General features: G+C 32.5%; 1 protein-coding gene across 1 annotated transcript; it reads left to right on the forward strand.

Annotated features, from left to right (window-relative positions):
• Positions 1-5,318: 5,318 nt before the first annotated feature.
• Positions 5,319-7,396, forward strand: LOC106099538 (leucine-rich repeat-containing protein 15-like). Its single transcript, XM_013278105.1, has 2 exons — positions 5,319-5,435; positions 6,123-7,396. Exon 2 carries the CDS (start codon positions 6,131-6,133, stop codon positions 7,382-7,384), a length of 1,254 nt encoding a protein of 417 aa, XP_013133559.1. The 5' UTR covers positions 5,319-5,435; positions 6,123-6,130; the 3' UTR covers positions 7,385-7,396.
• Positions 7,397-11,696: the final 4,300 nt, after the last annotated feature.

An 11,696-nucleotide genomic window follows, 5' to 3' on the forward strand; every position in this document is an offset into this window, starting at 1 on the left:
ATAGACATCTGTATTGCAGTTGTGTTGCCTACCCTTAATCACTAGAGACGGGGACGCACAGAAAGGGAAATTTCTCCTATCTATGCGTCCTGTCGGCCGCTAAATTAAATTCCCCTTCTCATAATTTCCTTGTACGAATAGTAGAAAGAGGAAGAGATCTAAAATAAAGTCTCAGGAACGTATGAATTTCCGAGTCATTCGTTCAGGTGCCGATTGCAGTCAGAGTCAGAGACGATGATTCGTTTTTTAAAAATATCTATATTTTACTAAGGAAATAAGTTGTCTGTGAGTTATTTCAATATTCAATGCGTCAAAGACTGCACTGCGGGGATAAAGTATGAAAGGTACATTTTGTATTGCGGTTTGCGGGTTCACAAGTGCTATTTCAAATTCTCGTTAGCGCCAAACGGCCGGGGAATTGAAACCAATGCACGTACCCTGAATCTATTGCATGCATATTACAACGCTTGCAGACTTTATTCGAACATGATACGTACTTAAGATACAAGAGATTGTTTTTTAAAAAATATGTTTATATTCAGCACAATATTTTTAGCATTAAAATGTCTAGGTATTTTGTTTAAAGTTAGAACTGACATAAAAGTTTTGAATTTTACAATATTAATACGAACCTAAAAGCTTTGTCGATAAAAGCTCAGTACTGCTACGTAAATTCATAACGTGAATAGGTAATTACATCCGCTCCAAACATTTCGAAAGCTATTCTGCCTTTTATTGTATCCTAAATTGCAATATTGTATGAAGTGGAGCTTGAAATTGTCATAATGGATTAAATATGCAATAGTCAATTGTGTTAGTACTCTAGTATTAAGTATTTAAAATTGAAGTAGCGAATAGTGCGAATTATTGCCTATAAATTGTATTACAAAATGTTAGGTTGAATTTTATAATGACGCCTGACAATATTTTATTAGCCAAAATGCGTATATAAAAATTGCAATAGGAATATTAAAGTAGTCAGTCTTTTGAATTACTCTTTGGATAGGTTAAGTTAAAAATGTATATTTCATACCATCATTACCGGAAAAAACATTACAAAATTTCTGTAAGTTAACGAATACATAACTTACCAATTAATTATGATCATAGTAATAGAAGTGGTTAGTCGCATCTCGTGTTGGATGGGAATAAAATGTGTGTAAAAGTATGTTTTGAGAACCTTATTAAAAATTATTTTAAAAACTTCAAGTACAGTCTGAGTTCATTCAGGAGCGCGAACGAGGTGCTTTTAGTTCTTTTCATTTATAGAATTTCTATAACACTTTTTTATATAAATCATATAAGGGTGAAAATCAACACGAGTCAACATCTTTGAAATGGGATTAACAAATTTAATATCTTTTTGAGTAACTCATCACAAATTTTTGCTTCAAATTACTGTATGTTTTTGTCTAACTAATATAAAGAAATTAAGTGATAGCTGAATAAATTAGAGTTATCACTTAAATAAGGATAATATCTTTGTTTATAATACTTTACAAAAAATACTACCACGAACACAGGCAGTCATTTCTCTGAAAGCAACACAGACGTTGAAAGGTGAACCAACAATAAGCATTTCATACCTCGATGCTTTTTTGTTCTCGAAAATGAGAATATACGGTGACGTCACAAAACAGCAAGTTTGTAAAGGTATGTCGTGTTCATAGTATTTGTAATTTGAAGGTTTTATACACAGATGCAAAAACTGTGTGACATTTAAAATATATTTGGTTATGTAACTATTACTAATTTGTATTGTTAATGTCTTTTAATACCTAATGTGGAGTAGATAAACCGTGGAAATGCATGAAACATCATTAAAACGTGGAAAAAGTAAACAAAGCGCCTGTCAGCTTTTCATTTCGTCGCCGACCTGACCCAGGTAAACATGACATATTGCCAGGCGCTATTTTACTTTTGTGTCTCTTTTAGTTTGCATAGAGCGTAGTTCAGAGCTTTATAGTGCAATTAAATATTTACCCATGTTTAAAAATGTATATAATTGAATAGAAATTTGTTTTATTAAAGTACTAGCTGATCCATTGCGGCTTCATCCGCATGAAATTATTAAAAAAAATGTTTACATTTGTGAAATGTCAAAATTCAAATGCATAAATGAAAAGTTGCTTTCTTGATGTTGGTAGCTCGTAGCTTATGGTATCTTTCCCACATTAGGGTTTTATCAAATTTATTTTTATAAATTTAAGAGCGTGAAAATATATAACCTAAAGCGTGACGTAAGTGTAGGGCTTTTTATTAAAAAAAAGGATTATTTAAAAATATGCTGTAATTGCTGACATCTTACGCCACAAAGAAGTGTGTGTTTACGCTTCATAATATAAGTATAGATGTGCAATGGAAAGCTACAAAAACAATTAGATGATATAAAAGCGACGTCTATTGTGCCAGTCAAAGTTTAAATAAATTGAAAAATTAATTAAAGATGAAAAATTGGGAAAATGTCTTCAGAGATTTTTCAAACAAAGGGATGTAAGAGTACAAAAGAAGGGAAGAATTATATTCAATTTTGTCCGCTTCTTGAACAAAGAATTAAATTATTGACAAAGGATTAATTCAATTGTTTTGTAGTCATCCTCTTAATTATTTTTATACAATACTAGCTTTCGCTCGCGACTCTGTCCGCGTGGAATTACAAAAAAACAAAAATAAGTAACCTACATATGCGTTATTCCAGCCTGTCCTCTACATCTGTGTCAAATTTGTCGAGATCCGTTCAGCAGTTTAGGCTACAAACTCTAACATCCATCCATCTAAACTTTCGCATTTATAATATTAGTAAGATTTTGAATATTTAATTTAACACTTCCATTGCTAGTAAGATCACGTAATAACTCGAAGAGCTAATCGATGGCTCTACATATGGTAAAACTGGAAATAGATAAATTACGATTTGCAGAGTTTTGTACAAATTGAAAAAAAAAATTGAGCTTGTAAACCCCAAATTATATACAGCACGGCGCTTTTTTCACTGAGTAGGACTTGACCCACTGCCAACACTCTTATGATTATAAAAACGTAGAGGTATGTGACATGTTTTTATTCACATTTAATTTAGTTTACACCAAAGTCAAACTACAAATTTGTTTTCAGTATGCGTTACAACTAATCTTAGTAATAAAATAAATTCGAAAGTTTAGATGGATGTTTGTTACAGTTTGTAGCCTAAACTGGTGAACGGATTGAGATGAAATTTGGCATAGATGTAGAGGATAGTCTGGAAGAACATATAGGGTGAGTTGTTTCTTTTTAACACTACAAAGAGGAAGTCAACTTGACATGAATATCCGCGACATATCCTTTCATAAATCGGGTCATAATCAACTATATTTTAATAACATTATTATCTCATTTCTTTCAGAAACAATAGAAGGAATGAGGATATGTTTCTGTCGATGTATTAACAGTGGAAACGCTGTTGTTTGTAAAATCAATACTACGCTATTGTTCAGTGACAAGTTTCCCTTTGCAAAGCAGTCAAATGATTTGAATCGGAAGCTCTCATTAGTTCATCATTAACTGTCGTTAGCACAATCAGAGTAATTAGCTTTGAGGCGTGCGTTTAAATGCACAATCGATCAAAATAATTCATCAACATTAAATACAAATGTGTGGGTTGTAATAATTAATAGGCATTTACTAAGCTAGCGCACCTTTTAACATCTTAACTTACACTTAACATCAGATTCAAGTTCAAAAAGTATGAATATAGAAAGAAATTAAGAGCGTGCCCGCACATGAAACTTAACTATCGTACACTTTAACCGTAGTGCCCGCTTTAACATTTTAGCACGAATAGGCCGGCACGCCCGGTGTTACTACGACCACACAGAAGACAGGCGTGAAATGGAAGCAATTCCGTTTTTCTGATGAGTGTGGTCCCGGAGTCCTAATTTAAGTCCCTTTCTCTTTACCACTCTTTTCTTGTAAGGAAAGGATGGGAAGTGGATTTGACGGCGGAGGAGATGCATAGGAAGGGGAAATATCCTCTTTATGTGCATTTCCTCCTCCGTCGTATAAGGGTAGGCAACGCATCTGCAACTGCGGATGTCTATGGGCAGCGGTCTCTTCGCCATTTTGGCGGAGTCAGGTGGCCGCTTGCTCGTTTGCCTTGTAATCTACAGGTCTTGGTTTGGAATCCCGCCATGTACCAATGTGATTCTGAATTTTTCGAATTTCATATGTACATAATTATCCCGACGTTCTTACTGTGGAGAAAAACATCGTGATGCAACCTGCACATGTCAGGGAAGAAATTTAAAGATATGTGTAAAGGCAACCAATCCACACTTGGCCAGCGGTTGACTAAGGCCTAGTCACCCATTATTAGTGTAGGCTTCGTGCCCCTCAGTGGGGATGTTGATGATGAAACCTGAAAAAAATGAAATTTTAGAGCGATTTAGAAAAAAAAAATATTAAAATAATAAAAATTCCTTAAGAAGTTGTATCTTTTGTATTAAGATTCATTAATAATTCCAGTATTGTTGTCAGTTGTCAGTATAGTGTAGCAGAAAGGTCCTTGTTTACTGAAGCCTAGATAGATCGATTGATTTTATTGCCCCATTAGTTTCTGTCGTGAACAGAATTAAGCTGTTTTGTTTCCCAGTTACACAATTAACTGTAATTAAGAGACGCGAAAGAATTAAACAAATAACAATTCGTAATTTAAAAGTAGGTTAACAAAAAGTTATGTATTACGGAATTTAAAAACTTTGTATAAAATAATCGCACTTCATAACCTTCAGAACAAAATGTCACATAACATAGAAGTACAAAAAACAACGTTATTAAAAAATCACTATTTGCAAACTTGCTTCATATTAATAATTTTTTAATAGAGCAAACGATTTTAACCCCAGTGTTTAGTAAAGATAATAAAATATGTACTCGTAAACTATGTTTACTTATAATAAAGAGTAACATACGTATCGGTAAATACCGCAGGGTTTTCCTCGGACAATATATAACCATATCTATCTATGTATTAATATCTATATAAATGTATAAACAATTTGTCTGTGTGTTACATAAATAATTCCGAAGATAAAAATATTAATAGTAAATTAAAAAATAAGTAAATATGACAAAGTATATTTTCACAATTGTGTTTACTTTTAGAGCGGACTATAAAACATAACTATTACTAGAGAATGAATTATTTTGTTATCTGTCTAACTAATATAATTACAGAAAGTAATTAAATTTAGTAGACATATCCGCGTTCATCAGTTAGCTTACATATTGTAAACGTTATAAAGTTTTATCAATGTCGATGTCCGAACCAAATGTGTGAAGATGGCACGTAAGTAGTCAAATACATTGCCATTATCTCTGCAGAGCTTGTGAGAACAGGACGTGTTATGTGTGGACCGTAGGAGTAGACACCACTATTTGTCTGCCAAAACCATCACAAGGTATTGTTTCATAAATCTTACTAATATTATAAATGCGAAAGTTTAGATGGATGGATGGATGGATGGATGGATAGATGGATGGATGGATGTTTGTTAGAGTTTGTAGCCTAAACGGCTGAACGGATTTCGATGAAATTTGGTATAGATGTGGAGGATAGTTTGGAAGAACACATAGGCTACTCACTTTTGATTTTTTTTAATTCCACGCGGACGGAGTCGCGGGCGAAACCTAGTTTTTTATATAAACTTTTGGTATGTTAATATTGATTTCGTTTGCATGTCTGGTGAAACTAAAAAAGATTACAAGTGGATCATATAACTACAAGTTTAAATCAACAAGGAGGTTATCAATTCGTCTGTATTTTTTGCATTTCATTAATATTCAAGAATGGATTACCAATAAAAATAATAACACTACAAAGAATAACAATATTTATTTACATTTTACTACAATTTTAATAGTATTGATACCTTTTTAATATTAAATCTCGAAATTATAATTTTGAGATATTAAAAATAAGCAGAAAAACCTTAATCTAAACAACCGTAGAAACAGAAATTGTTATCTCAATTTATTAAGAAAAAACGATTACGTATTAGAGTTTCAGAACTAGAAATCTACGGTAAATTTTACTTAAAAACGAGCAAATAATTCATCAATTTTAACATTCTAAATTTTTATTTCAGAACTTAAAATGAAGGGAGAAGTATGGCTAGCTGTATGGTCGATGCTATTCTTTATTGTGGATGCTGAAATAAAATGCGAATTCGAACCAGATGGACAGATGTTTCACATGTGTAATGCAACAGATGACAGCGATAATATTTTACAAAGGGGACTAGTATCTGACAAAAGAAAAACGTTTCATATAATTCTCAACCAATGCAATATCGTAAGCATAGAGCTTGAAGCATTTTACAGACTGCCAGCATTAGCTATATTAGATTTAGCAGAAAATAAAATTGAAAGTCTGCCTTTAGGAGTATTTGATAGACTGCCATCATTATCTCGTTTAAATTTATCTTACAATCTTCTGACAGAATTACCTCTAGGTATATTCAATCATAATAGAGATTTATCAGTACTAGATTTAGAAGGAAATAGCTTACATAACCTTAAACCAGGTTTAATTGATCCTTTATGGAGATTGTATCAATTAGATTTGAGTCACAATTTTTTCAAGGGAAACGAAATAGTACCAGCGTTATTTGATAAAAAACGTGATATTTCAATATTAACTTTATCCGGGAACGATATGACTGAGGCTAATTTCTTATCAATCATGAACAATTTAAATTATCTATATATGGATGGTTGTAAATTAAAAGTAGTACCTAAACTTGCAACGGATTTAAATATGAAAAATTTAAGGCACTTAAGTCTAGCTTCTAATGAAATAACATCTGTTGACGATGCTAAAACTTTTAGCAAATTAAAAGATGTAATGAAATTAAATTTATCAAGAAACCAAATAGTGTTTATTCATAAAGATGTCTTCAAAAATCTAAGATATCTAGAAGAGATCGATTTAAGATACAATAAATTGACTACACTGCCTATAGACATGTTCCAAAATATACCCAAGTTATACGAATTGCGGTTATCATATAATTTATTGACTGACATCCCACTCAATGCGTTTGCTGGCACTGAATTGAAAAGACTTAGTTTTGATAACAATAATATAACTCATTTGCATAAAAATTTCCTTTTAAAAATAGAAGATGCTGGATTAATGCTTAGGATAATGCATTTCGGGAATAATCCATGGCAATGCGCTTGTCTCAGAGAACTGCTACGCGAGGCGAAGGAAATGGAAGTACTCTACGATACTGATAAATATGACGGTGGACATCCAGTTTGTGTGTCAGGTAAAGATTTCTATTGCAGAAGAGACGAAGCTGCACATGATGAATTTATACGAATGTACAATGAAAATATACGATGATGTAAATTACAATTTTTTTAATTACTGTCATCGTAAAGGATTAACACACACAAAAGAATGAGGAGAATGCAGAAATTGAAATTTTCAAGGCTGATTTTGTTAGTAAGCAAAAAGTGTAAAAAAAAGTATTGATACTTTCAATTAAAATAATACAACTTTACAGTTTTTTATTTAGAATATAAGTAAACTTTACTGAAGCAGAGTTAATTAAGAAGTGAAGATTTGCTTTCTAACAAAACATCATTTTAAATTCCTAAACACGACAACAATACTAGCTACTACTACTAGAGTTAAGGAGTTTTACAGTTTGCTTTTTATAGAATACCTCTTACCTTGTACAGTCGCATTGTGGGACACTCTGTCCTCAGCGGTATTTCCAAACAGTTACGACTTAGGTGCCTTCAAGAAAAGAGCGTACTCCTCCCTGAATGGCCGGCAGCGTATCCGCAGTACCCTTGGCATTGCGGATGTTCACGGGCGTCGGATAACTTAATATCAAGCGATCCGTTGCCCGTTTTCCCGCTTTTCCTATAAAAAAACCTAATCTATAGTCTGATAAAGAGACAAATAAGAGAGAACAGAAGAGATCCAAAGAACTCCTTGATTCGATCAAGGAGCAAAGGCAGGTGAAACTAAGAAGAGACACTTGCCAAGAGTAGTGAAAATGGTTGACTGATTAGACGAAATACTTACACTAGCGTAAAGTACTTGACCATTATACTGTAGTAAATTATTTTAGAGTACTTAGTAGCATAGATTTAACTTATTGATTTTAATATGTTTGACTGTAATCGTAGGATTTATTTTTATAAACGGAAAGGTCAATAAGACTAAGTAATTAACACAAAGGAATATTTTGGAGGCTTAAGAGGGAAAGTAATTTACTCCAAACGATCCGAAAGAGATTTACAAGTTTTATTCTATTGTTAAAATTAGATTTACGCTGGTTTAAGGAAACTTGATAACGTTTTAGCGCCGTACATAAGGCAACGTCAGTCTTTGAAACCAATATTATATACTGGCATCGCGAGTATCCCAATGTGATATTTCGTTTATCAAATTTCATATTTACATCATTTACCCGACGTTCTTACGATGAAGAAAAACAACGTGATGCAACCTGCACATATCGGCGAAGAAATTCAAAATTGTGTGTTAAGTCGACCAACCCGCAGTGGGCCAGCGTGGTTGTCTAAGGCTAGTCACCCCTTATTTAGGGTAGGCTCCGAGTCCCTTAGTGAAGCTGGTGATGAGTATCCCATTGCTCGTACATCGACAAATCTCATACAATTTTTTTCGACAACGATACGTAACTTTTTACGCAAGTTTTCGAGGTAGCCCTCTTTGCTAGTTTATCTTTTAAATATGGAATGTAAATATTTTCATTTAACTTCGTTAATAACAATTGTTTACCGATAACGATTGATGATTAATAGTTATAAAATATGGTATATTAATTTAATATAGCTAGTGGAGTGTTTAAAATTAACTCAAAATCTCGTTTACTTTTTCGTAGATTTTCCTTAATAACTACTGTCTACCAGTGAATACTTTTCTCCTAACTGATTGCGCAATTTGCGTTTAATCCCGCCTTATCTCAGTGGAAATGGTTTAATGCTCAAAGAATGACAAATGACTGAATTATATTTGATTGCGTCTACAGATTTTTAATCCAACCTATTTAAAATAAATCATTTGTTATGTGAGTATTATCAGGTTAGTATTGGTGATATGTTTTTGTTTTAAGTATTTTTTTATTACATAAGTTGGCAAACGAGCAAGTGGCCACTAAAATCCGCCAAAATGACGAAGCCACCGCTGCCCATAGACATCTGCAATTGCAGATGCGTTGCCTACTCTTATCCGACAGAGGAAGAGGCGCACATAAAGAAGATATTTTGCCTTCCTATGCATCTCCTCCGTCAAATCCACTTCCCCTTCCCATCCTTTCCTTATAAGACAAGGGTGGTAAAGAGAAAGGAACTAAATTAGGCCTCCGGCACCACACTTATCAGACGAAACACGGAAATGCTTCCATTTCACGCCTGTCTTCTGTGTGGTCGTGGTGTTACAACGAGCGTGCCGGCCCAAAAGTGCTAAGATGTTAAAGCGGGCACTACCACTGTTAAAAAACTGTAGTTGCTAAAAGAAAGTATTTAATTTGTCAGTTTTTGCTCCTTACATAGTACAAAATAATTTAAGAAATCAAGACTGTTTTTTGGTGTTTAAAAAAGATAAAGATTTAACATACAATTGACCTTTACGTTACGCTTATCTGCAAACAGATTTCGACAGAGCAAAGCAATTAACATAAAATAATATTAGTTTTAGCGAAATATAAATTATAACAAAGTTGGATTGAGTACACAGTTAATTGAACATTTTTGTTTTGTATACAATTATACAGTTAAAAAATATAAAAGCATTTCGTTTTTATATTTTGATTATTATCAATTGGAATGTCAGGTAAATAAGTCGACGATGCCTCATGAAATCAAACGGGCATTTTACGACAACTCATTTATCATAGAGTCATGACTAATTGTAAAAAAGTTATGAATAAAAACATGTTTTTATTCATAAATTTTTTACAATGTCGATATACTACTCAAAAACGCAATATATTGTAAAGTTTTCAAATCAGTAACTAGTTATATTTGTATAAAAAAAAACAAGTAATTCGATCTCCTGATGCGTAAAATTATATTACCTTTATCCTTTATATTTATGATTGCTGGTGACTTTGTCTAGGTAAAATTAAAAAATATAGCCTGTGTTACTCACAGACAAATTACCTTTCGAATAGTGAAAGAATTTTTTAAATCGACAGAGTAGTTTTTGCGTGAGCCAATTATAAACAAGAATCCAAAAACACAAATCTTAGCTCTTTATAATATTAGTATAGATATACATAAATACTGGGTTTCATTCCAATTTGTTACCGTCACCAACAGTTTCTGTCCCGTTTGCTAAACTATTCACAGAGTTTGTGACTGGATTTTAGTTTTCAGTGTGCCGGTGTAAAGTTGTGTTAATTAACCGAAATTTCTGTAACAACCTTGTTGATCAAGTTTCAATGTACGTAGCATGTTAGGAGTTATTTGAAATGCAACCATAGTATGTTAACATTTAATATCGTACTCAAGATATAGGTGAGAATGACTCTTCAATAAAAAATAATCTTACTAATATTATAAATGCAAAAGTTTAGATGGATGTTTGTTAGAGTTTGTAGCCGATGCGTCTAAACGGATTTCGACGAAATTTGACATAGATACGAGTAGTAGATTTGTTTTTAATTTAATTCCACTCAGACGGCGTCGCGGACGAAAGCTAGCATTGAAAAATGCTTTAGAAGCTTTTAAAGGTTTGATATTCAATTAAAAATTGTACTAAAAGGATCGTAAAAGCTTCACTAATTCCATTATTTTTTTAGCTGCTAAAAGAGTATCGATATAAAATAGAATGAAGTGTTGTTTATAGAATTAAGAGCACGATACGTGCAGTTAACGTATACTTTTGTTGCTTCAATTTATTTTACTAGCTGTCGCTTGCGACTTCGTCCTCGTGATTTTGAAAAAAATAATAATTGAAAAATACATCCTATATTACTCACTGATAACATAGATTTTAATCGTGCAAGAATTTTTTGAAATTAGCCTAGTAGTCTTTGAGTTATTTCAGTTTATACAAAAATCCAAAAATACAAATCTTTCTTCTTTATAATTATAGATAGATAGATGTTTAATTTATTCTGAAGAAGCTATTTACAAAAATATTAACTGAAAACGGAATACTCCAGTTTATTAATTTTTGCTGTATACAGCAAAAATAAATGAAAGTTCCAAAAAATCTTGTTTCTCAGAACAGAATTGTGATTGAAAGCTTCGGAACTGCATCGCTTGGTCAAAATTCAATTTCATTTTGACTAAGAGCTTGCGGTTGGGGGTTGATGCGAATTGGCAATTTGCCAAAGTGAAACTTTTCTGCTTATCCTTGTAACTGAAGTTATTATTATGATTCTATTATATTAATAAAGTGTAAGTTAAGAAATGTTAATACTAAAATGTATCTTATAATATTGACGTGTTGATAATGAAATTACAAAATTATGTAACACTTAAATCTAACTTTTTAATAGTAAAGATACATAAAAATATATATATATTAACTATGTGTTTTTTACATTTGAATTTTATTTCCCTAAGCGTGCGTTCGCAAGGGCAGACTTTGTACGCCGCGGTAAAGTTCAAGGTCAGCAGACTTTTTACGCCCACGAGATAGGTGTTCGTACGAGCGTAAAAAAATCACT

The sequence above is a fragment of the Papilio polytes genome, unplaced genomic scaffold (assembly GCF_000836215.1).
Source record: "Papilio polytes unplaced genomic scaffold, Ppol_1.0 DF824102.1, whole genome shotgun sequence".
In the NCBI taxonomy this organism is placed as follows: domain Eukaryota; kingdom Metazoa; phylum Arthropoda; class Insecta; order Lepidoptera; family Papilionidae; genus Papilio; species Papilio polytes.